General features: G+C 39.1%; 1 protein-coding gene across 1 annotated transcript; it reads left to right on the top strand.

Annotated features, from left to right (window-relative positions):
• Nucleotides 1-1,410: 1,410 nt before the first annotated feature.
• lypla1.S (lysophospholipase 1 S homeolog) lies at nucleotides 1,411-24,177 on the top strand. Its single transcript, XM_018223709.2, has 9 exons — nucleotides 1,411-1,818; nucleotides 7,752-7,783; nucleotides 9,804-9,869; nucleotides 11,696-11,743; nucleotides 17,260-17,330; nucleotides 19,449-19,522; nucleotides 19,998-20,099; nucleotides 21,165-21,341; nucleotides 22,921-24,177. Exons 1-9 carry the CDS (start codon nucleotides 1,750-1,752, stop codon nucleotides 22,972-22,974), a joined length of 693 nt encoding a protein of 230 aa, XP_018079198.1. The 5' UTR covers nucleotides 1,411-1,749; the 3' UTR covers nucleotides 22,975-24,177.
• The last annotated feature ends 1,191 nt before the right edge of the window (nucleotides 24,178-25,368 follow it).

Genomic DNA, 25,368 nt, shown 5'->3' with positions numbered 1-25,368 from the left:
AGAATTAACGCTAGTGCAACTTCGCAACCTTATGCTTCCCTTGAGCGCAACTTCGGATTTTAGGGTATTTGCATAGCGCTGGCGAAAATACGCCTGGCGAATTGCGGCAAAGCGGACGCTGGCGTAACTACGAATCTTAGTGAATTTGCCCCATAGTGAGTGATGAGACCGATTTTGATAGACAAGCCTTGGAGATGACATCACAGTTCAGGGACAGAGGTTATCCACAAGATGTGTTAGGTGCAAATTGTATTAAGATACAGGAGAGTAGCAGAAGCGAGTTGTTATCCCCCAATAAAAAGGAGACCCAAAAGGGAGACAGACTAGCGTTTGTGAGTAAATATACCACAGCTAGCAGACATGTGGGCAATATCATACGCCGACATTGGCACATACTACGATCTTGCCTTGTACATATTCCATCTTTCCAACAGGTAGCCCTATTAGTCTATAAACGTGGGAGATCAACTACTGGGGGCAAGATTGGGTCTAAACAACTTTTTTTTACAAAACCCAAAGTTTGGGACATTCCCTTGCTTACACTGCACCCAATGTAATTCAGTGATAAAGGGTAACGGTTTACATCACCCGCATTGGGGGAATAAATACACTATCAACAAACATTTCACTCGTGATTCATCTTATGTAGTATATCTGCTCAAGTGTCCCTGTGGCCTACTGTATGTGGGAGAAACCACACAAAAGATACGGGATAGTTTCTCTAAGCACAAATCGACAATACGGAGAGAATTTACTGCATTACCGGTCCCGGCACACTTCCATACTGCACGACACTCCATTAGTCAACTTGAATTTCAGGTTATTGACACTGTGGAAATGCTAAATAATGCTTCATATATAAATAACCCAGAAGGCATAGCAGGATGGCTTTGGGAATGAGCATTTCTTACAGGGGACATTGCCTTCATACTAAGGCAGAGGGATATAAAGAGAGAAAAGTCATTGAGATGGAGAAAGTGACAGACACAAGAGTTTGATAGACAGAGAAAGGTTTTTTTTTTTTGCCTTCTTCTAGCTCAGCAAGAAGCTCAGTGTGATGATGGTGTGTGTTTTTACAACCTCAGCGAGTGCATAACAAATTACTTCTGCCGTGACGATAAAGCAGAGATGCCTTTAGGGGGTCTGATAAGGTGACTGAGCAACCAAGCAAGGGACACATTTAAACTAACGGAGCAGCGATTAAACAGCTGAGGTAGTGACTGAGGGAAGGTCAAGAGACCAGGCCTGGAACACTCTGTAAAGCTCATTGATCTGCTGCTCCCTCAGTGAAGACTCCTAATTATATGGAAAGTTCCGCGCAGCATGACTGGGCACTACCAAGTACTGGTGGGGGGGGTTGGTAACGACGAGGCAGTTACGTTATAAATTAAAATCAGCACACTACAACGGGGACAGCAGATGTACAGCAGCCCCACACTAGCACCTGTCCGAGCACAACCCTCTGCCTCCAGCTGTGCATTCCTCGTGACGCAGACAACGATCCGCCTCCCAAAACAAACAGAAAGAATCCGGTCTCGCTGACGCCCCGCCCACGTGCTTTCTTCTTCAATCAGTGAGCAAGTTTTCAGTGGCGTCACCTCTACGCCCTTTAATCTTGCTTTCCCCGGTAAATGATTGGCTGCAGGCTTTTCAGGTTGTGACGTTCTCGTGGACGCGCGCTGAAGGGGTTGTAACGCTGCGCGTTCCCGGCCGGAGCCCCAATAGGAATAAACTGGGTCTATCTGGTGTATGTGCGGGAACACCATGTCTGCACCACTGCCTGCTATCGTGCCCGCCGCCAGGAAAGCCACGGCCGCGGTGAGTCATTTGAACTCTCCCATGTGTATATCCTGGATGTCTGTGCCATGTGCACTCACTGCTCCTACTGGGAAGTCCCTGCTGCTCGCAGTTGGGGAGGGGGAGAAATCACCAACTCCTATGATTCATCCATTGCGGCTGCGGAGGGGGGATTCCAGGGGTGTCCATCCTGTAGCCTTCCAGTTGTTAGAATTCTGTGACCAGCATCTCCCCGGGTTGTTGTAGGACTCTGTTTGTCTGTCTGTCTGGTTTGTAGGTTAAATAGAAAAGGTTGGGGGCTGCAGATCGGATTCCCCTGCAGGATATCCCCACCCATTTAGAGCCATACCACCTTGCACTATAATTCCTGAAGGAATACATAACAGCAGTACTAGAATGAATGGATTAGGTGCCATTGTGAAACTTCAGCATGAGAGGTACAGAATATAATAATCCAAAGGCAAAGATGGTTTGGTCCTCAGAGCTCGCGATCTACAAGCAGAAGGAAAATGTAGGATTTGTAGGTGAGATTGGGGAAGGGTCACAAAAAAAAAGTAGTGTTTTTGGGTTTCATGTCAGCTGATGATCAGGAAGTATGAGGCAGATATGTTTAATAGAAAGTTAGGGTTAATAGAAAATTGGGAATTGCAAGAAGCACTATTCACAGTATAAGATCCTTCATAGCCATTGTTATATATAATGTAGAAATCTTGATCTGTGTTCTCAGGACTCCTCGATTCCCTGTATAGCTGCTAGCGGTGCACTTAGGGCTGTGCCTGGTGCGTGTCAGGTTCCCAGTGTCTGCAGTGCAGAGTTTGTACTTTGCAAGTAAAGCCACTAAAAACTGTTCCCAAGGTCACAAGTAAAAGACTGCTGCTATTTTATAGCTGGGGGCACTTTATGTTGCTTTGCTCCACCCAGTGTCGGACTGGGACACCAGGGGCCCACCAAAAAACCTTAGACCAGGGGCCCACCAAAAAACTTCAGACCAGGGGCCCACCAAAAAACTTCAGACCAGGGGCCCACTCTCAGTACTATTATTCTTCCTCTCCTCACTCAACCTCTATTCTCCTAGTCTCTTTTCTTTACATACTATAATCTATTATTCCATCTATTGAGCCTTTTTTTCTCATAGAAATAAGGAATAACCATGAAATAGTCCAAATGTTTAGCAGCATGAGGGCCCACTGACACCTTTGCCCACCGGGAGTTTTCCTGGTATCCCGGTGGGCCAGTCCGACACTGGCTCCACCAGTATGGTATTATTTACTGCATGTTATTCATTTTTAAAGGGGAAGCATCATCCTGAGAGCCAAATAGTGCAGTATTCACATATACAAGTTTATTGCTGATTGAAACTTTTTAGGAAAACATGTTTACAGTAATAATAGCTCTAACCTTGGGGCAGTTATACTGCTGCCCCGGCTTACTGTCTGAAAAAGACAAATAGGCATGGGGTGTATCCTTTGAATCATTTCCAGAAGCTTATTATAACAACATATGTGCCTTTCAGTTTACTCTCCTCTATTCTACTCTACTGACTTGTCTGTGTTGCTGATAATGCAGGAGTTTACTAACATAAAAAGGTCCACATTAGCTGCATACAAGCTGCCTATCTTGATCACTCCTTACGCAGAATCATGTGTGCACTGTAATTGTTCACCCAAAGTGTTTATGAATCTGTGTAAAAGGTTATCAAGGGAGTCAGCCTGGAGGCAGCACGCAAAGATATGTATCTGTTCTTGTCAGAAATCTCCTGCATTTGGTCAGGGACAAATTCGGGGAGATTTAGTCGCCTGGCAACTAATTTCCTCTTATTCGGGCGACGATCAAACTGTCTTCCACTTGCTATAATGAGAACGACAGTGCAATGGCACTCGCGGCGCTTCGATTTTCAAAGTCGCCCGATGTGCCTCACAAGGAAACTTCGGGCGACTTTAGAAATCGAAGCGACACGAAGGGCGAAGGCAGTTCGGGGAGATTGCCGCCCCAAAGAAGAGGCAATTAGTCGCCAGGCGACTAAATCTCCCCCAATCTGCCCGTGTGCCCCTGCCCTTAGCAGCAGCAAAAACAAGCGTTGAGCATTGAGGTACGGGTGAAGACACACAGAGCTACTAGTAGCAGCAACTTGTCACAGCTAAAAAATAGACCATGCTGATAATTTACTGATAGCTGATTCTACATGTGTTTTAGCCAAGGCAATTCTCAGCATTGTCTATGGCAGGGTATTTTCTAGGGTTTTGTAGCTGTGACAAGTAGCTGCTACTGATGTGTGCCTGTGTGCCTTCACCCTAAGGGTGGTGGCAGACTGGGTGATTAGTCGCCCAGCAACAAATCTTCTCTACTTCGGGCAACTAATTTTCCCGAAATGACTTCCCGCCAGGGAAGATATATTGGATCATTCATCTGACACACAACTCCTGCATGAAGACAGAATGAAGAGTTTCTTATTTTGGAATGATGAAGCTTATATTAAATTTTCATTTTCACAATAGTTCCCCTTTAAAGTCGAAACTGTCACAATCCCCAAATAACAGTATTATTGATTTACAGAAAATTGTCTGGAGTAGAAGTAGGTAGAAGCAGAAGAGTTTTTTGTTTGCCAAAAAATTTGACATAAAGTAAAATATATAACTTTTTTATGGGTACAGAATTAAAATTTGCATTTAATGTTGCAGGTTATGACAAAGAATGTAAGAAAGGAAGGGGCCATGTTAAAGGGTCCTAATGTGTATAAGGGCTGGGACACACTGGGCGATTTGGGGAGATTTAGTCGCCTGGCGACTAAGCGCCGCGACTTTCCACGACCAATCTTCCCCGAATGCTTCCCCTCGCTCTGCGCCTGGCTAAAATGAAAAATCGCCTGCGCTAATCACACGCGGCGGTTCATTTTACGAAGTCGCCCGAAGTTTTCTCGTGAGGCGACTTCGGAAAACGAATCGCCGTGTGTGATTAGCGCGGGCGACTTTTCATTTTATCCAGGCGCAGAGTGAGGGGAGGCATTCAGGGAGAAAAGTCGCTGCGATTAGTCGCCAGGCGACTAAATATCCCCAAATCGCCCAGTGTGTCCCTACCCTAAAGGTTTTTACTATTACATTAAATAATTTAAGGTAAGACGTAGCCAAAATGAGCAGATCTTTCCCCGATATGCCACAGTGAAGTGGGCGATATTGGGCTAATCCGATTGTTGGATCCAATACAGGCAGTCGGATCTATGCATGTATGCGGCCGTGATCCGACTGGATTTTTTAACCTGCCCAATCGAGATCAATCGGGGAAGCCCGTCAGATGGCCCCACACAGGGGCCAATAAACTGCTGACTCGGTCGGTCTGTAGCTTTTATTAGCCCGTGTATTTATAAGCATTTATAAGGCCTCAATTGTGAACACAAATCTTGACTGTCAGATTTGTGGGGCGACAACTTTGTAAATTCTCTTCTTGGCTTCCAATGTATTGTATACATGCTTTTCCATACCCAATCTGGGATTAAGTTCCCCTTTTAACCTAATCCTACAGTGTTCTGCATCTGTTTTTTGTCTGGTTATGACTTCTTTCATTCTAAAATATTAGTGTTTGGGCAATCCAAGGTACCTATCTCCATAGCCACATAGATAATGCCAAATTGAAAGCTGGGCATATGCCACAGAGCCCGCTCATTTGTTGTGTTATCCTTAGTATCTGTCTGGCAGGTTTAAAGTTCCCATCAGAAATGTCTTCCTTTCTTGGCAGATCTTCATAGGTCCCTACTATGTTTTATTTGTAGGCCCAAAGGCAAAATGGTCAGGTTGTCCCAACTGGGCCACCCAGTGGCAGGAAATCTGGTTTGCAGTAGGCAAATTATCTTATTTTCTAGCACTTTATAGTGTAAACCTTTTTTTACTGAAACTCAAATGTAATATTTAATAGCATGAAAAATGACTAAATCTGTGTTTTTTAGGATACTACAGAAATGTAAACAGCTATTTAAACAGCTGGTGGATGAAGCATTCTTCTGTGTTTTCATTTATTATTCATTATTTATTTTTTTGTGGTGGCTGGGGGCCTAAGACTAAAGACCAGTTAAGATGGCCATACACGTGCCACAGCTTATTGACGTGTGTATGGGGCTGTGGCTCCTCTTCACTTCTTTAATGGCAGATGACATTTTAGTACCTGGCCAATTATATTATGACCAATATGCTTGGTAAACAGTTGGAAAGGACCAGTGCAGAACATTGTATAAAACATTTCCTACAATTTTATTGGTACGTTTAAACCCTACTTTAGAGAGTAGCTGAGCAGTAAATATTACTTAGGTTAGGCTAAAGTTGTATATGAAAGCAGATGAGAATATCCATTAATGGAAATAAGTGGGCATCCATTGCAAATGGCTTGTTCTAAAAAAAAAAAAAAAATGTTCCAGTGTGACCTTATTTGTTAGAATCTCTTGTCTTCAATAGTGCAATAGTTATACAAGAGACAGGGTTAAAGGTGTGGCAGTTATGTTCAACAATCAACTGAATGGCTTTTCTGTAATATCCTTGTTGAATTCAATGCATACAGCAACAAAAAAAAAAAACCCACTCCCATGCGTTCTGTAAAATTGAAGTGTCAGCTCCAGAGGAAGTGCAACCATAATAGTTTTTGTGTCATAGATGGGTTTATTGGTGTGTAGGAGAGCTCTCTGGCTACAATTCCACATTCAGTCAGTAAAAGTGCATAAAACATCCAGTGGGCTAAAAAAGCTTGATGTATGAATTCTTAGAGCTGAGTTTTATATTGTCGAAATAACATTGTCTGTCCTGCACAGTTATTGATCTCCAGCATCATATTGTATTATAGCCTCTATTTTGATCATCCCTTCATTATTCAGTGCATACAGCTTTATTGAGTAGGGCCTCTCTACCTCCTGTATTTGTCAGTATTTGAATGTAATTAATACGTTGATGTATACATATACACTCTTCTGTTGTACAGCACTACGGAATATGTTGGTGCTTTATAAATATGCGATAATACCTGCTGGCCTAATTTATCGTGGCATAAACACAGATATTAAGTGGACTGTTTGTGCTGCAGTGCATTGATTGGTTGTTAAATAACTAACAAGCCCAAGGCTTATGATATTTTTATGGTATAACTGCAGGAAACCACAGCATGAACCCTGGTACATGCCAGATGCCCAAAATAGAACAAGATGTGTGTGTGCATGACGCAGTTGTTGGAGATTCCTTTGAGACTGCTAATTTGCCAGAATTTCTAACGTAACCATTTCTTTTAACTAATAAGCCTACTTGTGGGCATCATCGTACCATAGGAGTGCTTTCATCCATGTGTAAAAGGGTCATTGGCATGCAGAGCATTTCGAACATAACCCTCTCATGAAATATTCAGCTTATACAGCAGCAGAGTCCCGGTAACGGAATCTTAGGGAAGCACTGAATCCATAATTCTTTGACTATAGAAATCTTCCCAAAAAGGTTTATTTGAACCAAATGCATATCAGTCTTGTATATCCAAATGTGAACATGAAACTGCATTTTTCCAATAACTAGCTTATGCTGTTTAATAAATACAGGAATAGCTGTTACTGATCCATTTTTTCCCTGTCGGAATACATGCTAGATTGTGTGAGCATAACTGAATTTAATAAAATATTTCTGATACATGAGCATTGGGTATTGTTTATATGTGTCCAATGGGTATTGGAGAAATTGGCTTCATTTACAAATAATGGGGCAATACTCAAAATGCAAAAAACAGATGCAGTTTTGGGCCTGGGGTGCAATTTTGTGCCTCTTTGCACCCCAAAACTTGTACCCATACCCTTGTATTTTGTCATATAATTACCTAACAATGAAACCAGCTCTCACTTGCCTGTTCGATAAACATGATTGTTGAATCACATTATTTAATAGTGACGTTTCTGTCTATAACATTTCCATTAACTCAGATTTTGTTTCATTTATATTTAGGTTATATTCCTACATGGACTTGGAGATACAGGGTATGTATGCTTCACACTTGATTTGTTACCAGAATCAACTTTTGGTGTTCTCTGCTTTTAATATAAAACAATATGTAAATACAGCATTGGCAGTGTTGTTATACAGAGTGGACAAATACGGAGTACTGCTAAAGCTAATGTTACAGAATTAGGAGTGGGGCTGATTGACACTGACATCAAATGGAGAAAAGGGGCTCCAGGGGGGATCTGCAACTTTTGGAGGCATATGTTACTGCTGTAAGGAGATTCCTTTACCCCTAGGCTGGTACTGTAGCAATAGCCCAGTAGCATTATGCATAAGCTGGAGTGCAATTTTACTTTAAAGGGATTGTTCACCTTTATATTAACTGTTAGTATGATGTATATTCCGTAACCATTTGCATTTGGTTTTCATTTTTTTATCATTTGTTGTTTTTGCATTATTTAGCTTTTTATTCAGCAGCTCCAGTTTGCGGACTCAGCCATCTGGTTGCTATGGTCTAAATTGCCCTAGCAACCATGCACTGATTGGAATAAGAGACTGGAATAAGAATAGGATAGGCCTGAATAGAAAGATGAGGAATATAAAGGAGCAATAACAAGATGGGGTCAGGCAAATAATTTTAAAACTATAATGACAAAAAATGTAAAAGTTTATTAGAATTAGCCATACTATAACATAATAAAAGTTATTTTTAAAGGGATTCTGTCAACAGAAAACATGTTTTTTTTCAAAACGCATCAGTTAATAGTGCTACTCCAGCAGAGTTCTGCACTGAAATCCATTTCTCAAAAGAGCAAACAGATTTTTTTATATTCAATTTTGAAATCTCACATGGGGCTAGACATTTTGTCAATTTCCCAGCTGCCCAAGGTCATGTGACTTGTGCCTGCAGTCTTTGATTAGTTTCCCAAATAATAAAGTTCATAGTCCAGAGGGAAAAGATATAAGTGCAATGCTTCAAATGTAGCAAACAATTCAAACAATGTTGCAGTACCTATAAAACAAACATGGACATAAAAATGGTTACAATGTGTAACTATATAGTCTTACCCTGTCTCTGAAGGAAAAAATAGAAGAATACCTGTCCCTGCATCAGGATTTTGTACATAGTTCCTGATGCAGGGACATGTATTCTTCTATTTTTTCCTTCAGGGACAGGGTAAGACTATTAAGTTACACATTGTAACCATTTTTATGTCCATGTTTGGTTTATAGGTACTGCAACGTTGTTTGAATTGTTTGCTACATTTGAAGCATTGCACTTATATCTTTTCCCTCTGGACTATGAACTTTATTATTTGGGAAACTAATCAAAGACTTATGCATATTGGTTTTTTTATAATTTTTTCGTTATTTTTTCACAGTTACTAATGATTTTTTTTTTTTTAAAAAGGCTCAGTTTCACTAATTGTATGCACTTGTGAATTAATTGATTGATGCACCTATAAATGTACCATCTTAAACAGATCCATTATGCTTGACAAAGGGGCTTGCCCCAAAACGTTGCACTTCCGGTAATAAATATTTTGCAAGGTTTTCACCTGCAGTCACACCTTGTGTGCCAGTGTGCCTTTTTTCAGTATCTGATTTGAGGTTGCCGGTTACCTCTATCACTGAGCACCAAGAGGATTTGGATTTATCTGCACAGACAGATGTGCGGGAGCAATCATCAATTAGTATCCCTTTACCAAATCTTTTTTGCCCTTTATGTAGTTTCACCTCACTTCTGATGGGCTAAGTTAAACAAATTCAACTTTCTGACCAGTCTGATGGAGTTTTCAACTAACCTAATGATAATGGTTCTGTCAACCACCCACATCTTAGAGCTGAATCTAGTCAAACAATAACAGAATAAGAATAAGTTGACTTTAAAGCCCATGGCATACATTTGCACATCCTTACCCTTTGAAATGAATACTGTGAAATGTGCAGCAGATGCCAATTTGTGTACCAAATGAACAATGCCCTTGTTAAAAAACGTTTGATGTGAAGTCTGTGTGTATTATAATGTTATAAATGTTCTTTAATACCAAACAGGCATGGCTGGGCTGAAGCAATGGCAAGTATCAAGAGTCCACATGTGAAGTACATCTGTCCACATGCGTAAGTTTGTTTTGTTTTTCTGCCTATACTGAAGGCCTGTTATGGGATTACTACTGTCAAAATAAAAAGCATTTACTTCTTCCTGAAAATAGAATACAATGTTAAAGGAGAAGGAAAGGCTACAATTAAGTAAGCTTTATCAGAAAGGTCTATATAAATACACCAGTAACCCCTCAGAGTAATGCTGCTCTGAGTCCTCTGTCAAAAGAAACACCACATTTCTTTCCTTCTATTGTGTACACATGGGCTTCTGTATCAGACTTCCTGTTTTCAGCTGAAACCTCCAGGACAGGGCTTGAGCATGCTCAGTTTGCTCCTCTCCCCCTCCCTCCTCCCATCCCTGCTGTAATCTGAGCTCAGAGCTGTAAGTGAGTAGGGAGAGACTCGGGCAGGAACTGATCTCACACCAAGGTTATATTGCAGCTTCTATCCTAAACAGAGACAGTGTCTAGAGCTGTTTACTCAGGTATGGTAAAGCATTCTGCAGAATAAATATAGCATTCTAGCTTGCACTATTGTGGCTAATCTGTTGGCAATAAACTGTCTTGGAGCTTTCCTTCTCCTTTAAAGGAGAAGGAAAGTCTTCCACTTGGGGGTGCCAAATGTATTGACTTTCCTGAAACCCAGGGCCAGTGCTCCTATCAGCTGAAAACTGCACCGGCCAGGGGTTCTTCCAGGGAGCACCAAAAAGTGATCCTCTTTCCTCTACTTCTTTCTTCTTGCGGCTGCGCATTCGCTATAGAGTGAAAAGCAAAACTTTAACTAAAAAGTGGGCTATTTCGTTCTACTGCGCATGCCCCGGGAAATTTGAAGAAAGAGGAAGATGGAAGAGGATCACTCCGTGGTGCTCGCTGGAATAACCCCAGGCTGGTACAGTTTTCTGCTTAGGAGCACTGGCCTGGGGTTTCAGGTAAGTAAATACAATCACTTGGGGGTGCTTAACATTTTGCACCCCCAAGTGGAAGAATACTTTCCTTCTACTTTAAGTAAAGGATACAAATGTATTTCTTTAGTACTTATGTGACCATTTGTATTTCCTTTTTGGAAAAAACTAATTATGCAGCACTATTAAGATTGTGTTAGAATTTACATGGTATTAAGAGGATGGTGATTGCAGTATACCTTGTTCAAAATGAGTTTATTGAATAGGACTTATAGTGAACTTACTTTTTGCTTATTTTTGTGCAGATGAGGAAGTGAAAAAACCGCAGCCCGTAAATATGGCTTGCACTTTTTATCTGTAGTTTAATTTAAAAAAAAACATTTTTTTCTATTATTTTTGTCTGTAGTTTAATTTAAAAAAAATCTGTTTTTTCTATTATTTGTTGTGACTGTTTTGTAAAACAAAGTCCATTGAAGCAGGGCAATTTTTTATGCATTCGACTCTTATTATCTTCTTCATAAACCAAAGATGGAGTCACTTCAGTTTCCCTATTTGCTATATTTAGCTTAAATTTTTTTTTTTAAAAAAAACTATAGAGCTTGCCCTTACTAATTAGGAGCTGCAGCTCCATTTTACTTCCTCATTTGCCACTGTAATAAACATTGGCAGATAAGGTCCATTGATTTATGAGAATTACAAACCTGCCTGACTCTAGTATTGAGACCAGGATTGTTAGGGCACCATACATGCACCAATTTTATTTGGTACTTGTATGGCCAGCTGTACCACTAGTATACAGTAATTACTAGTATCTGCTCTAATGCATACAGCAAGGAAAGACTTGCCTTTAAATCTGTTATAATATTTTTTGTCTTTTAATAATGCTACATTATCTTGTGGTATTTACCAGTCAGTATATTCACCTCTATTATTGTAATTTCAGACCCATAATGCCAGTTTCATTGAACATGAATATGGCTATGCCTTCCTGGTGAGTACTCCTGTATGCTGTTAAAACGTATTTCATCCTTGTATATTGTCAAGGGTCACTAATCATTAGAAGTTTACTTTGCTGGTACAGGTATGGGACCTGCTATCCAGAATTCTCAAGCCTGTGTTTTTTTTTTTTTATGGTGTTCTGAATAAAGGATCTTTTAGTAATTTGGATCTTCGTACCTTAAAGGGTGGTTCACCTTAAAGTTAATGTTTAGTATGTTCTAGAATGGACAATTATAAACAACTTTTAAATTGGTTTTATTTTTTTATGAATAATTTGCCTTCTTCTGACTCTTTCCAACTTTCAATGAGGGGTCACTGACCCCATCTAAACCACAAATTCTCTGTAAGGCTACAAATGTATTGTTTTTGCTACTTTTTATTATTTCTCTTGCTATTCAGGCCTCTCCTATTCATATTCCAGTCTCTTATTCAAGTCAGCGCATGTTTGCGAAGTTAATTTGGACCCTAGCAACCATTACTGGAGATCTGCTGATTAAAAAGCTAAATAACTCAAATACCACAAATAATAAAAAATTAAAACCAATTGCAAATTGTCTCAGAATATCACTCTCTGTCTGCATCATACTAAAAGTTAACTTGAAGGTGAACAACCACTTTAAGTCTGCCTAGAAAATCATGTAAACATTTTTTAAATCCAATAGGCTGGTTTTGCTTCCAATAGGGATCAATTAGTTGGGATCAGGTACAAGTTACTGTTTTATTATTACAGAGGAAAAAAAATCATTATTTAAAATTTAGATTATTTGGATCAAATGGAGTCTATGGGAGACTACCTTTCCATAAACCTTTCCGGAGCCAATTTATTAAACCATGATTTTTTTTGTTTTAGAGGGAAAAAAATCAATGGCAGATGTCCCTTTAACAATTTGAAGATGTTTCTTGCTTTCATGATCTTTAAGGGTTTTGGGCTTGAAAAAGTCAAGTTTTTTGGGGGCAACTCAAAAAAGCCAGACCATTCCATTTAATGCACAATTTTGTCACAACGCTTTCCTGCACTGACTTTTTCTATCAGATTTATTGGTAAATTATTAGGATTTGGGTTGGGGAGTTTGGTCAAATTTTTTTTTTTTTTTTTTTTATTATAGTGAAATAGTATTTTAGTAAATACCCCCTTTTACCTTTTATGTCAGTGTATGAAGAATTTTATGGCAAAGGCTTTACTGTTGTATTTAATTCATTTATTTTTTTTAAGTATCTTTCTTGTTAGTAAGTAGAAAGTAAGTAAGCTTTGTCAGAAAGGTCTATACAAATACACCAGTAAATCCTCAAAGTAATGCTGATCTGAGTCTTCTGTCAAAAGAAACACAGCATTTCTTTCATTCTATTGTGCACACATAGGCTTCTATATCAGACTTCCTGTTTTCATCTTAAACCTCCAGTGCTTGGGCTTGAGCATGCTCAGTTTGCTCCTCTCTCCCTCCCCTCCCTGCCATAATCTGAGCCCAGAGCTATGAGTGAGCTGGTAGAAACTCGGGCAGGAAGTGATGTCACGCCAAGCTAATATGGCAGCTGCTATCCTAAACAAACAGAGAGTTTCTAGAGCTGTTTACTCAGCTGTGGTAAAGCATTATGCAGAATAAATATATTCTTATAGCTTGCACTAATGTAGATAATCTGTTGGCAATAAACTGCTTCGGTAGCTTTCCTTCTCCTTTTAAGGTACGAAGATCCAAATTATGGAAAGGTCCTTTATCTGAAAAACCGCAGGTCCAGAGCATTCTGGATAACAGGTCCCACACCTATATATCAGTAAGAGCCAGGCCTGGGTTGGTATCTTTAGGTGAATATGGGCTGGCCAGATCATCCCCGTATTCCATGAAGGGACCTTTGAATCTGGTGGGAAGTTAGCATGGACAGAATAGATTAAATCTGTTCAATTGAGATTGTTTGGGGGAAAATATGTAATGCTAATCTCTCTTGTGGCAATAGAACCTGAGTTTATACAGGATATAAAAATGTTTAAGCTAAATTAGTAGATCTCATTATTGAAGGAAGTTGTCAAACTGAACAGAGTGGCCTTTAGAGTGTTGCTGAAAGGGCAGATAAGTAAGCAGTACTTAGGTGGATCTAGGAAGCCATAGAGAAAATGGAGATCGGGGAACTGTTTAGCTTCTCTGACATGCATGATGATGAAGCACACACTTAGGGGCAGATTTATTAAGGGTTGAATTGAAAATTCGAATTTTTAAATTAGAGTTCCAAGTTTATTTTAGTGTAATTCGACTAGGGAATATTCCAAATTTGATTTAAATTTAAAAAAAAATTTGAAATTCGAATTTTTAAATTTATCATATACTGTCCTTTTAAGAATTGGAATTTGACTATTTCGCTATTTAAAACCTGCCAAATTAGTGTTTTAGGCTATGGGGGACCTCCTACGATGAATTTGGAGTAGTTTGGTGGACTTTTCAATAAAAAATTTTTTTTTTTAAAACAATTCAAATATGATTTGAGTTTGCAGTTCGATGCTAGTTACCCGAATTTAAAAAACAATCAAATTTTTTAATAAATTTTGTTTGGTCGGTTTTTTTTTTCTTCAAATTTCGAGTTAATATACACACTCTTCACAAATGGACACACAAAAAATATGGATACAATATTTGAATTGCAGAAGAGAATATAATATTTTGTGCTGAAGCACTCTCATGTCCATATCCACTTGAAGTAGTACAGATGCATACACCTACTCCATGTACACCCTTCAGAGCCTATGACTGTCACTAAGACTAAGCCCGATGTCGCTCCGCTCCTCTTCGGCGCCACGTCCAAGATGGCGGCGCCCATGACCCACGTGGGCTGATGCCGGCGAGATGACGTCACATGCTTGGTGCAAAATTCAAAGATAAAAACCCTTCCAGGTCACGGGTTCAAGGCCCGATGATAGCTTCTGTTTTCTAACATTCCTGGGTGCTCTGTTATTTGCTAAATTACTGATTCCTGGACTTGACCCTGCCTGAACCGTGTTTTCGATACTTTCTGTCTGCCTTGTGAACTTCTCCCTGTATTTGACTTCGCCTCATTCTTGAACCCTAGCCTGTACTATAAACTTGGACTTTGACCCCTGGTGCTTATTCCTTAGTCCTTACTACCCCCGCTGGGAGCCGATAGGCCCCCTGACAATGACAGTGTAATTTATCTTATTGCATATTTACATTTGATAAAATAATTTCCCGCTATCTGCACACAACAAAGCCAACTGGAGATTCTCACGTGAGCATGTTCTAATCAGCGTTGGCTGATACAAATAATTCAATTTTGCTAATGAAATTCATCTACAGACAGACAGAGCAAGTATTCACTGTATGAAACACTGAAGGTCTTGTTTATTTACTGCAGGCTAAGCGCAAAATAAATGGTGCAATTCACCATTACACACACAGTCAATAAATTTTCCTAGAATTCCAGCATCAGAAAATGGTGTTCTTCTGTAAATGGCTTACCCATGACATCTGTTTGTGTGGTTTCTATTCAGCTGGAGTAAAAGAAAAAACATGTAGCACCAGTTTTCCTGAACCAATGCACTTAGGCCTCAATCACAATGAATAAATACTAAGGTATAGGCATTTTAGGTTCCCTTAAAAGTGGCATGGCGCAAATGCTTTCTGTATGGCATTTTTACAGACTCAGATTTTTAGTTTTTTTGCACCTAACACATTGTACACATAGAAAACTTCAGGGCATCAATTTCCGTTACAAGACACACTGACCACCCCACTGGTGTCAGGCTCCGTAGATCTCCATTTAGTTGCAGCTTACTACTTGAATTACTACTTACATATATTAATTTGATATAAACTATCTGTTGCTTAAAGGAGAATTCAACCCCCTAGGAGCAAAATCCCCCCCCCATCCCTGCATAGGCCCCCCCCCTGGGCAAATGCCCTTAACTTGTTACCCCTCCTTCTAGGTCCTCTCCAGAGTTCATGGCAGCCACCTTCTCCCAAGCGCTTTTCTTCCTGTAGTCATCGGCATTTGGTGGCGCATGGGCAGTAGGAGGTATGTGCCGAAAGTCAAAAAATTTCCAAAAAAAGTCGGAAACGTTGCGACTTTCGGTCGCATGCGCAGTAGCTCCGTACCGGCAAATGCCTCCAACTGCGCATGCGTCACCAAATGCCAATAACTAAAGGAAGAAGAGGGCTCGGGAGAAGATGGCTGCCGCAAACTCCACTGGAGAGGACCTAGAAGGAGGGGTAAGTAACAAGTTAGGGGCATTTGCCTGGTGAGAGGGAGGGGGGCCTACGCAGGGGAGGGATTTTTGAGCCTAGGGGGTTGAATTCTCCTTTAAGCAACAGATAGTTTATATCAAATTAAGTGAGATATTAAATAGTCTTACCAACCTGGTATTTACTATATATTTAAGTAAATATTGCCCTTGAACCACCATTTCGTGCTGCCTCAGAGATCACCTGACCAGAAATACTACAACTCTAAGGGGCACATTTACTTAGCTCGAGTGAACGAATAGAAGAAAAAATACTTTGAATTTTGAACGTTTTCTTTGGCTACTTCAACCATCGAATTGGCTACTTTGACTAGGAATTCGAATTAAACATCGTTTGACTATTCGACCATTCGATAGTCGAAGTACTATCTCTTTAAAAAAATCTTCGAGCCCCTTCTTCGCCAAGTAAAACCTACCGAACATCAATGTTATCCTATGGGGAAGGTCCCCATAGGCTTTCTAACAAATTTCTGGTCAAAGGAAAATCGTTCGATCGATGGATTAAAATTCTTCGAATCATTCGATCGAACGAATTGCGGTAAATCCTTCAACTTCGATATTCGAAGTCGAAGGATTTAACTTCGACAGTCGAATATCGAGGGTTAATTAACCCTCGATATTCGACCCTAAGTAAATGTGCCCCTAACTGTAACCGGAAGAAGTGTGGAAGCAAAAGACAGAATTTTGTCTGTTAATTGTCTCATCTGACCTAACATGTATGGTTTCTTTTTATGCACCCGTGAATCATAAGATCCCAGGGGGCGGCTCTTATTTTTTAAAATGGCAGTTTTCTATTTATGATTACCCAATGGCACATGCTACTAAAAAAGTATATTTCTTATAAAATGGTTTATTTACATGAAGCTGGGTTTTAAATATGAGCTGTTTTATGCAATATATTTTTTTAGAGACCTACATTATTTGGGTGGTATCGCTTATTCTTTCATGAATATTACTTCTCTTTTTGTACTGGTGTACGCTGAAGAGAAGAGGAGAATTCAATATAGTTTTTTTTGAATATCTCCTAATTAACATTTAATTGGCTTGTGATTAAAAATTAAAGTTGTCCACAGGGCCTAGGAAACATACTGTTGTCTAGAAACAGTGTGGTGTAAACTTTATGACTCATTAGGAGCTGGAAAGTAGAACTACATTGCAAAGGAGAAGGCTTCAATTGAGAGACTTGCCATCTGCATTAAGGAACATTATTAGTAAAATGCTAAAGTGTCCTTTTTATTAATACTGTAGTTCTTTATCATCTTTAGGTTTGATATTATTGGTTTGTCTCCGGATGCTCAAGAGGATGAGGTCGGCATCAAGCAAGCTGCAGAAAATGGTATTCTCCTTTTTAAGTTTTTAAAGCATTACAATATTGTTTATATTGAATTAAAAATGACATTTTTCATGTTACAAATGCAAACATTTTTATGTTTGGCCTATAAAAAATTCCTTTGAGATTGTTTGCAAATTACTTTTGGAAGAACTATTTCTTTGTCTTAAAGCATAACTTAAAAAAGAATTTGCCTAGAAATGCTATATTTATGTGGAACTCCCTGTACCAGCCCAAAGGTTCAGCAGTCCTATAATAGTAATGATCCCCGTCTTCAGAGTTTTACATAAAAGCTTCCCATCCCCTGATTGTGTTAAGCTCCCCATGGACGCGACGATTCTTCTTGCCGAACGACCGATTTTAGGGAAGCCCGACCAATCGTTCGAAATTATTGTGCGGTTAGTGGGATTTGAGCGATCGTACATCTTACGATTTTTCGGCCGACATCTGTCAGGAAATTGATCGGCCAGGTCAAAAAATCTTTGTCGGTCCCAGTGCAATCTATCTATGTTTGCAGGGCCAAGCATTTGTTTTCCTGGCAAATTGGTCTTTTTAGTTGATGGTAAATTAGTACGATCGTACGATCGTTCTGAGAAGATCGTGGTCTCACGATCAGGATCTGATCTTTTAAAAATCTCAACATCTATGGCCAGCTTTAGACCATCCTTTGATTGTAAGTGACACTGCTTGTGCTCATTATTCTCTGGGCTGCTTTTGAGAAGCTAAGCTAATGGGGTTGTTGAGAATAATCATCTGATTCACAACCTACTGGTTTCTGTGCTGTCTGTTACTGTGAATCTAAAATTGTGAAATCTGTATATATTTTATATATTATGAGATGGTCTCTCAGCTCAGGCAACTTACAGCAGACCAGAGCATGTGCTTTGAATCAGCAGAAAAGAAGATGGTACAGAAGGGTGGTAAAGAAGCTCTAGATATAATGAGTAGCATATCTAGTCTAATTCTTTGTTGAGCTTGTTATCCTTTAATTATATGCACTGGTACACAGTACAGCTCTGTGCAAAGAAAACAACTGACTTTATTTAACTTGCATGTACTGGTTAGATGTGTGACAGAGGAAAAAAAGGCCAGTTGGATGACTGGTGAAAAGTCTTAAAGGAAAAAAACAGTCCAGTCCAATTGATTTGACTTTTTTCTATAGATATACCATGACCTGGATGAATGAGAATCTTCACAAAGATATTGTATTATATTTCACAACACATCATTAGGTTTTCCTTTTACATTTTTTTGTTTTACTGACTTGAATTTTTGTAAATTATCTTGGGTTTCATAATCTCATAGCCAAACATAAAAACTGAAGCATATGACAGCTCCACTGCTGATATTTATTACTTGGATACTATTGTATACATGTTTCAACTCATTCGTAAAGGAACCAATCACCAGGCATCCCCTCCATAATTCTTGAGGCTTGGGTTGTGGAGGAACTTTTGGTTCTTATTTCTCTAGCAACGGCAAATCCAATATAAACTACCCCCAGTCCTTGCTAAACTCTCTCTCTAAGTTCAGTGTTCTAAACCAATTTTCCAGTTCAGTACTATTCCAGACCTGGAGCTATGTGCTATATGTGGAATGAAGCATTTAAAAGATCTTTGTGCAGATAATCTCTCATCATTCGTGCAATTAAAAGATCAGTTCAAGCTCCCTTACAACATTCTTCCAAGTACAAGATGTCCCAATCAAACAATTCATTGTTGCAGTGAGCAAGTGAGACAAATTAATGGCAGGGAATTCAATCAATAGACCTTTGTCAACACTTTGCAAACTTTTTCTGTAAACTACCAGAAATTTTTTTTGGGGGGGGGGGCGCGTTGTAGACCTGAGCCAAACTAAACTGAATGAAGCTCCATTTCTGTTGAAAGGAGAGACTGGTTACAGACACAACTTCATATAGATGATACTTTCTGTATAGAACTAGGGATACACCAAATCCAACATCTGCTTGAGGAATTATGAGCCCTTTTTGGATTTCTATTCAGCTACAATATTTGTTTAAAATGTACCATCTAGAGCAGGGGTCCCCAACCTTTTTTTTTTTTTTACCTATGAGCCACCTCAAAGGATTTTTAGTGTCTAACAAAAAGTATTTTTTTTTTTCAGTGAAGGCATTAATAGACCAAGAAGTAAAGAATGGAATTCCTTCCAACAGAATCATCTTGGGAGGCTTTTCTCAGGTAATGTATCTGAACTAAATGCTCTTGAGAAAACATCTTTATTGAAGGGGATGTAATAAAATGAAGTAAAATGTTTTATAAATATGCCCCTTAAAGTTGTTTATGTGCAGACAAGAACGCAGTATTGTGTAGTTAATCACTAGTATATTCTGGGGAAATTCCACAGTCTTCCATTGATTTTTCACATACATATTAAATGGTTAACTTCATTCGTAAATATGCCCTGCAATATCCCACTGAAATTAATAATGTGCAGTTTCCTACGGAGGACTATAGCTGTCTTTCACTCTTCATTACGTATGCTGCATTTTGTTTATTTAGCCTGCAGCTTACAGAAACTGTGCATCATTTTAAGAGCTCATGATATTATTTAGAAGTTCCTGTAGGACATTTTCACACTGGCAAGAACAGTGAATTTATAGTGTGACAAACTTCATTGATGCATTGACCCTGGCAATTAATTTTATCTTTGTAGGGCGGAGCCTTATCATTGTACACTGCCCTGACTACACAACAGAAATTAGCGGGTGTCGTGGCATTAAGCTGTTGGCTTCCACTGAGATCTTCCTTTCCTCCGGTATGGGTTCTCATCTTATTAGTTCTGTTTTTTGGTTTTCTGCTTAAAAAAACATATTTGCAGATTTAGCACATTTTCATGGTGCCCATTATAAAAATAATATGTAACATAAGTTATTCTTTTTATGTTATATATATAAAAATCAGATGAATATTAATAAAAGATGTAAATTCCGGAAAAATGTAAAATCTGGGTTCTAATGTATTGTTATAGTGACAAGCCTTTAACGCCTATCCAACCCCAGCAATGTCCATTCTCTATAGAGGAATCTATAGAGGAATTGGTTACTCAACACCCATGAGCCATATTCAATTTTAAAAACAGTTGGGGAGCACCACAGCATAAAAATTGTTCATGGGGGTGCCAAATAAGGACTGTGATTGGCTATTTGGTAGCCCCTATTTGGGTTGGCAGCCTACAAGAGGCTCTGTTTGCCAGTACATCTGGTTTTATGCAACCAAAGATGCCTCCAAGCCAGGAATTCAAAAATAAGCACCTGCTTTGAGACAATTGGGAGCAACATCCAAGGTGCTGGTGAGCAACATGTTGTGAACCACTGGTTAGGAATCAGTGCTCTACACTGTATAAATGTTTGATGGAAATGTGTCTGTAATTCTTGGTTGTTACCCAGTGTCGGACTGGCCCACGGGGATACCAGGAAAACTCCCGGTGGGCCAAGGTGTCAGTGAGCCCTCCTGCTTCTAAACATTTGGCATATTTCATGTCCATTCCCTATTTCTATGAGAATAAAGAGGCTAAATAGATGGAATAATATGTTATAGTATGGGAAGAAAAGAGAATAGGAGAATAGAGGTTGACTAAGGAAAGGAAGAAAATAATACTTAGAGTGGGCCCCTGGTCTAAAGGTGTTTGGGTGGGCCCCTGGTCTAAGGGTTTTTGGTGGGCCCCTGGTGTCCCAGTCCGACACTGGTAAGAGGTAGTTTCTTCCAGACCCCTTTTAATTATTAATGAAAATCATCTGTTAAAAGGGACAATCAAATGCATTTATTAAAATGTTGCAAATAAACTGGTTCGGGCTTTTTTAAACCGTTCTGTTCTATCTAGGCTGCTGCTAATAGTGCCAACAAAGATGTAGCTGTTCTTCAATGTCATGGAGAAAGTGATCCCCTGGTTCCGCTAATGTTCGGCACTTTAACCTCTGAGAAATTAAAGACTATAATAAGCCCAGCAAATGTCAATTTCAAGACATATTCAGGACTAATGCATAGCTCATGTAACCAGGTGAGTGTCCAATAATATTGTTCAGATCGTTGTAGTACTATTGAAGCTGCCATCATTTAGCTGGGTATACTGATCATGATGAGGGGGATATGCTCCAGAAGGATTTAAGGTTTGCAGCCCTTTTAACTTTTATGAAAGTAACAATAGCAAATTTTGACCTGGTTCTTTAACTCATAGCAACATTAGAGCTGTTAACCTTTACTAGTCAGTTGCTGTCAACATAATAAACACAAGTGACTGGTTGGGTACTGGATCAGCCGTAACTAAAACAACTGATGCTACAAAACTTTCAACAATGCTTTACTAATAAATTTTCCCAACCTAACATTTTTTAGCCATGTTACAACAAGCCTCAATGGTTTTATGGTCATCTGAATAGGGGTATAAATGGACCTGTCCATAGCAGCTTCCCATAAAACTGTGTCAACTGTGTTGGCAACTGTCTCTATAAAAATACCATAGTGCAGTTTTGGGGCTGATTTACAAGTATAGTTGCTAAATTGCTCAAGTGCAGTAACCAGTAGCAACATATACAAGGTTTGCTGTGATTCAATCTTGAAAGCTTATAGCTAATTACTTATTAGTGGCAACTGCACCTATGTTTGTAAATGAGCCAGCCCTTCTGTGTGCTTTTTGTGTTTTAAACACTTTTCATGCCAGTTAATTTAGACTGCATGTTTTCTGATCTACAACTATAAGGGGGTTACTAAACTCCGAATGCAAAAATCCAGAAAATTTGTGATTTTTTTTTTGATTTTTTTTATATAAACGTTTAAAAAATTTTTTTCTGAATTTATTAAACCCAGAGGATGGAAAAGTCTGAATTAGAAAATCCGTCATCCCAGACCTGTGGAGGTTTAATATAAGTCAATGGGGAAAGTAAGGATGCACTGAATCCAGGATTCGGTTCAGGATTCGGCCTTTTTCAGCAGGATTCAGTTCGGCTGAATCCTTCTGCCCAGCCAAACTGAATCTGAATCCTAATTTGCATATGCAAATTAGGGTGGGGAGGGAAATCACTTGACTTTTTGTCACAAAACAAGGAAGTAAAAAATGTTATCGGTTCGGTATTTGGCCGAATCTTTCGAGAAGGATTCGGGGGTTCGGCCGAATCCAAAATAGTGGATTCGGTGCATCCCTAGGGAGAAGTCCCAATGATTTTTTGATGTGTGCTGGGTTTCGTGCAATAACCCGAAGTTTTCGGGCAAAAAAGCATAAGAAATCTGAGTTTGCGGGTGAAAAATCCAAAAAAATCTTGGAAATCTGATTTTTTTACCGCAAAGCAAATTTTCAGGAAAATGTAATAATAAATAAGTGTAAAAAACGCAAGTAGATTTGATCGGAGTTTTAAGCAGAAATTTTTAGATAAAATTGGACTTTGATAAATAACCCCCTAAGTGTTAATGGAGAATAACGAGTAACAATGTATAACTTATAAAGCTAAAAATGCCAAAATCAAAATTACAGTGTATAAAGCAGCTGAGAAATCCTGGAAATTTCCTTTAAATTTTATGTATGTCTTTTTTTTTTTCTTTTTTTTTTTAATGTAATGCCTGTTTTTGTTCTTTAATTGCAACAGGAGATGACAGACATGAAGCAGTTTATTGACAAACAATTACCTCTGGTTAATTGACATCTTGAATCGTCGTAGAACCTGATACCAGCAACGGTTACTAATATAAAAGGAACCTTGTCGATAACTGAAAATAAAAACTTTGTACAAAGAAACTGCAGACCCCATTGGATAGAGGATTCATAGTTGCAGAATATACTGCAGAATAAAAATTACAAATCTAGCAAACTGTTTGCTGTAAGCTTCCTAAAAAAAGTAAGGGCTAATTAACCTTACTTTAAGAGCCTTGAGCCAAAATCACCCAGTGTAGCACTGAGGGATATTACAACTTGTTAAAAAAAAAAATTTTGGTTGGTCACGCTAACTTCTTTCTATTGTTTGCTGTGTGTAGATTATTAAAGGGCAATTGGCAGCCCTCCAGGTATTGATATCTGGAGGGCCCCTAGTTTCCCAACTAGAGTTCACAATAGACATGCCAAAATGCTACGGGAATATGATTTGTGTGAATATAAGAATGTCTGGAACGGTCAGTCTCCAAACAGCAATGTTAAATGTTTAAATCTATAAAGGGGAAGTATTTTTAAAGTACCATGTATGAAAGCTTTGAAATTCCTTTTCACAAAGCAATAAAACAGGAAAGAAAAAAAACACTTGCTATTAACTGAAACTAAATGAGGATGTACACAACTACCAAAACAAAAGTATTGAGGTACTATAAAAAATACAAATGCAGTACAACCTTTGCTTTGTCCTCCTGCCCAGATCTGTTAAAGGAGAATTCAACCGTTAACCAGCCTAGCTGCCCTCCTTAGAGAAATGCCTCTAACTTTTTACTTATTGGTGCAGATTCAGGGATTGCAGTTCAAGGCAGCCATCTTCCGGGTCTTTGTGTCTTCTTCCGGCGTTTGGCGATTTCCGTCCATTTCGGCTCATGCACAGTTGTCGCAAACTGGGAAATTGCAGCAACTGCACATGCGCCGGTCTCGGTCACAGAATACCGAAGACCCGGAAGATGACTGCAGTGAACTGCGATCCCTGAATCTGCACCGAGGGGTAAGTAAGAAGTTAGGGGCATTCCCCCGGGGGGGGGGGAGGTCTTTTCGGGGCAGGCCATGAATCTATAGTACCTAAGGCACCATTAAACACAAGACGATGAGGCTTTGTTGAATGAGAAGTACAGCATGGCAAAACATAATGCAAGGAATTGTGATTGCAAGAAAGCATTTACATACTCAATTGAAATAAATTGTGTGACCAGTCTAATGAGAGTGTTTCAGTTGGCTTTTCAATTCTTGCTAATGCAACTTAGTCTAATTTGCATGTAACCGATTTTGAGCTGCTTGTTTATTTGTCAAAGATATAAGAGGGGAATAGTCTTTCATTCTCATATGTCCCTAGTCTGTGTCACTAACCATGTTATCAAAAATACTGAGCAGCTAGGCCTGCCCCAAATTGTTTTCCTTGTTTGTTATTTTATACAGGAGCGGTGGCCACCTCAATGTTGTAGCTCCCACCCTTCCCAGCTATAGTCAGGTGATCCCACTGGTGTCTAATAAAAGGGCAGCCAAGTTTGGGAGTTTTACTTTGAAAGCAGCAAGTAAGTTGCAGATAAAACTTAGTCCCTGTGTAAAATGTAGAATGAAGCAATAGAATTCTTAATGAATCAGATACACTCTGAGTTTAGGACTGGCCAGATATGGGATAACTAATGTAGTTGGCCAGTTTAAATATATTGCAATATATGGACAAACAATCCCTGCTTTGTTTTAAAGGGTATGCACAAAATGTCTCAATGTCTGAAATATATTGCTAATGAGTGCAGAGGACCTCTTGTATGTATGTGTGTGTGTGTGTGTGTGTGTGTGTATATATATATATAAACAAAAATAACAAACAAACCGCACTCTAGGTCTATCTAAGTGATGTTTATTCCAACGTTATTATATATCCTGCACCTAGGCATTTGAACATTTACATATCAAAAATTGATATGAACACCAGAGGCACATGTCTAAAGGGTCACTATGGGCTAGTAAAACCCAAAGCATAATCTGTAGCATTTTTTACTTTTTTTAAGCTTTAGATTTTCCTCAAAGGACCACTATACTTTTCTGCAGAATTGTGTTCAAGTCAGACAAATATATTGCTTAGCTTAATGGTATCCATTTGGTCAGGCTATGAGCAATTGTGAATATACAGTATAACTCAGGTGGTCACACTCCCCTTTCCCTTATCCACAAAGCCATATTCCTTTGCTGCTTTCTTGAAAGGTCTATAGAATGGGATAAGGAAGGCTGTACCACTCTAAAACAGCTTATGTAATTTTAAAATATAAACCGAGCCACTAACAACATCATAGAAACTAGGGAAAATAACGCATTACAAATTTGTATATTCTTGTTTCCATTACACAAATCCAAATGAAAAAATGCTTGTGGAATGGCTTTTTAATGT

The sequence above is a fragment of the Xenopus laevis genome, chromosome 6S (genome assembly GCF_017654675.1).
Source record: "Xenopus laevis strain J_2021 chromosome 6S, Xenopus_laevis_v10.1, whole genome shotgun sequence".
Taxonomy (NCBI): domain Eukaryota; kingdom Metazoa; phylum Chordata; class Amphibia; order Anura; family Pipidae; genus Xenopus; species Xenopus laevis.
This window is presented reverse-complemented; position numbering and strand designations above follow the sequence as displayed.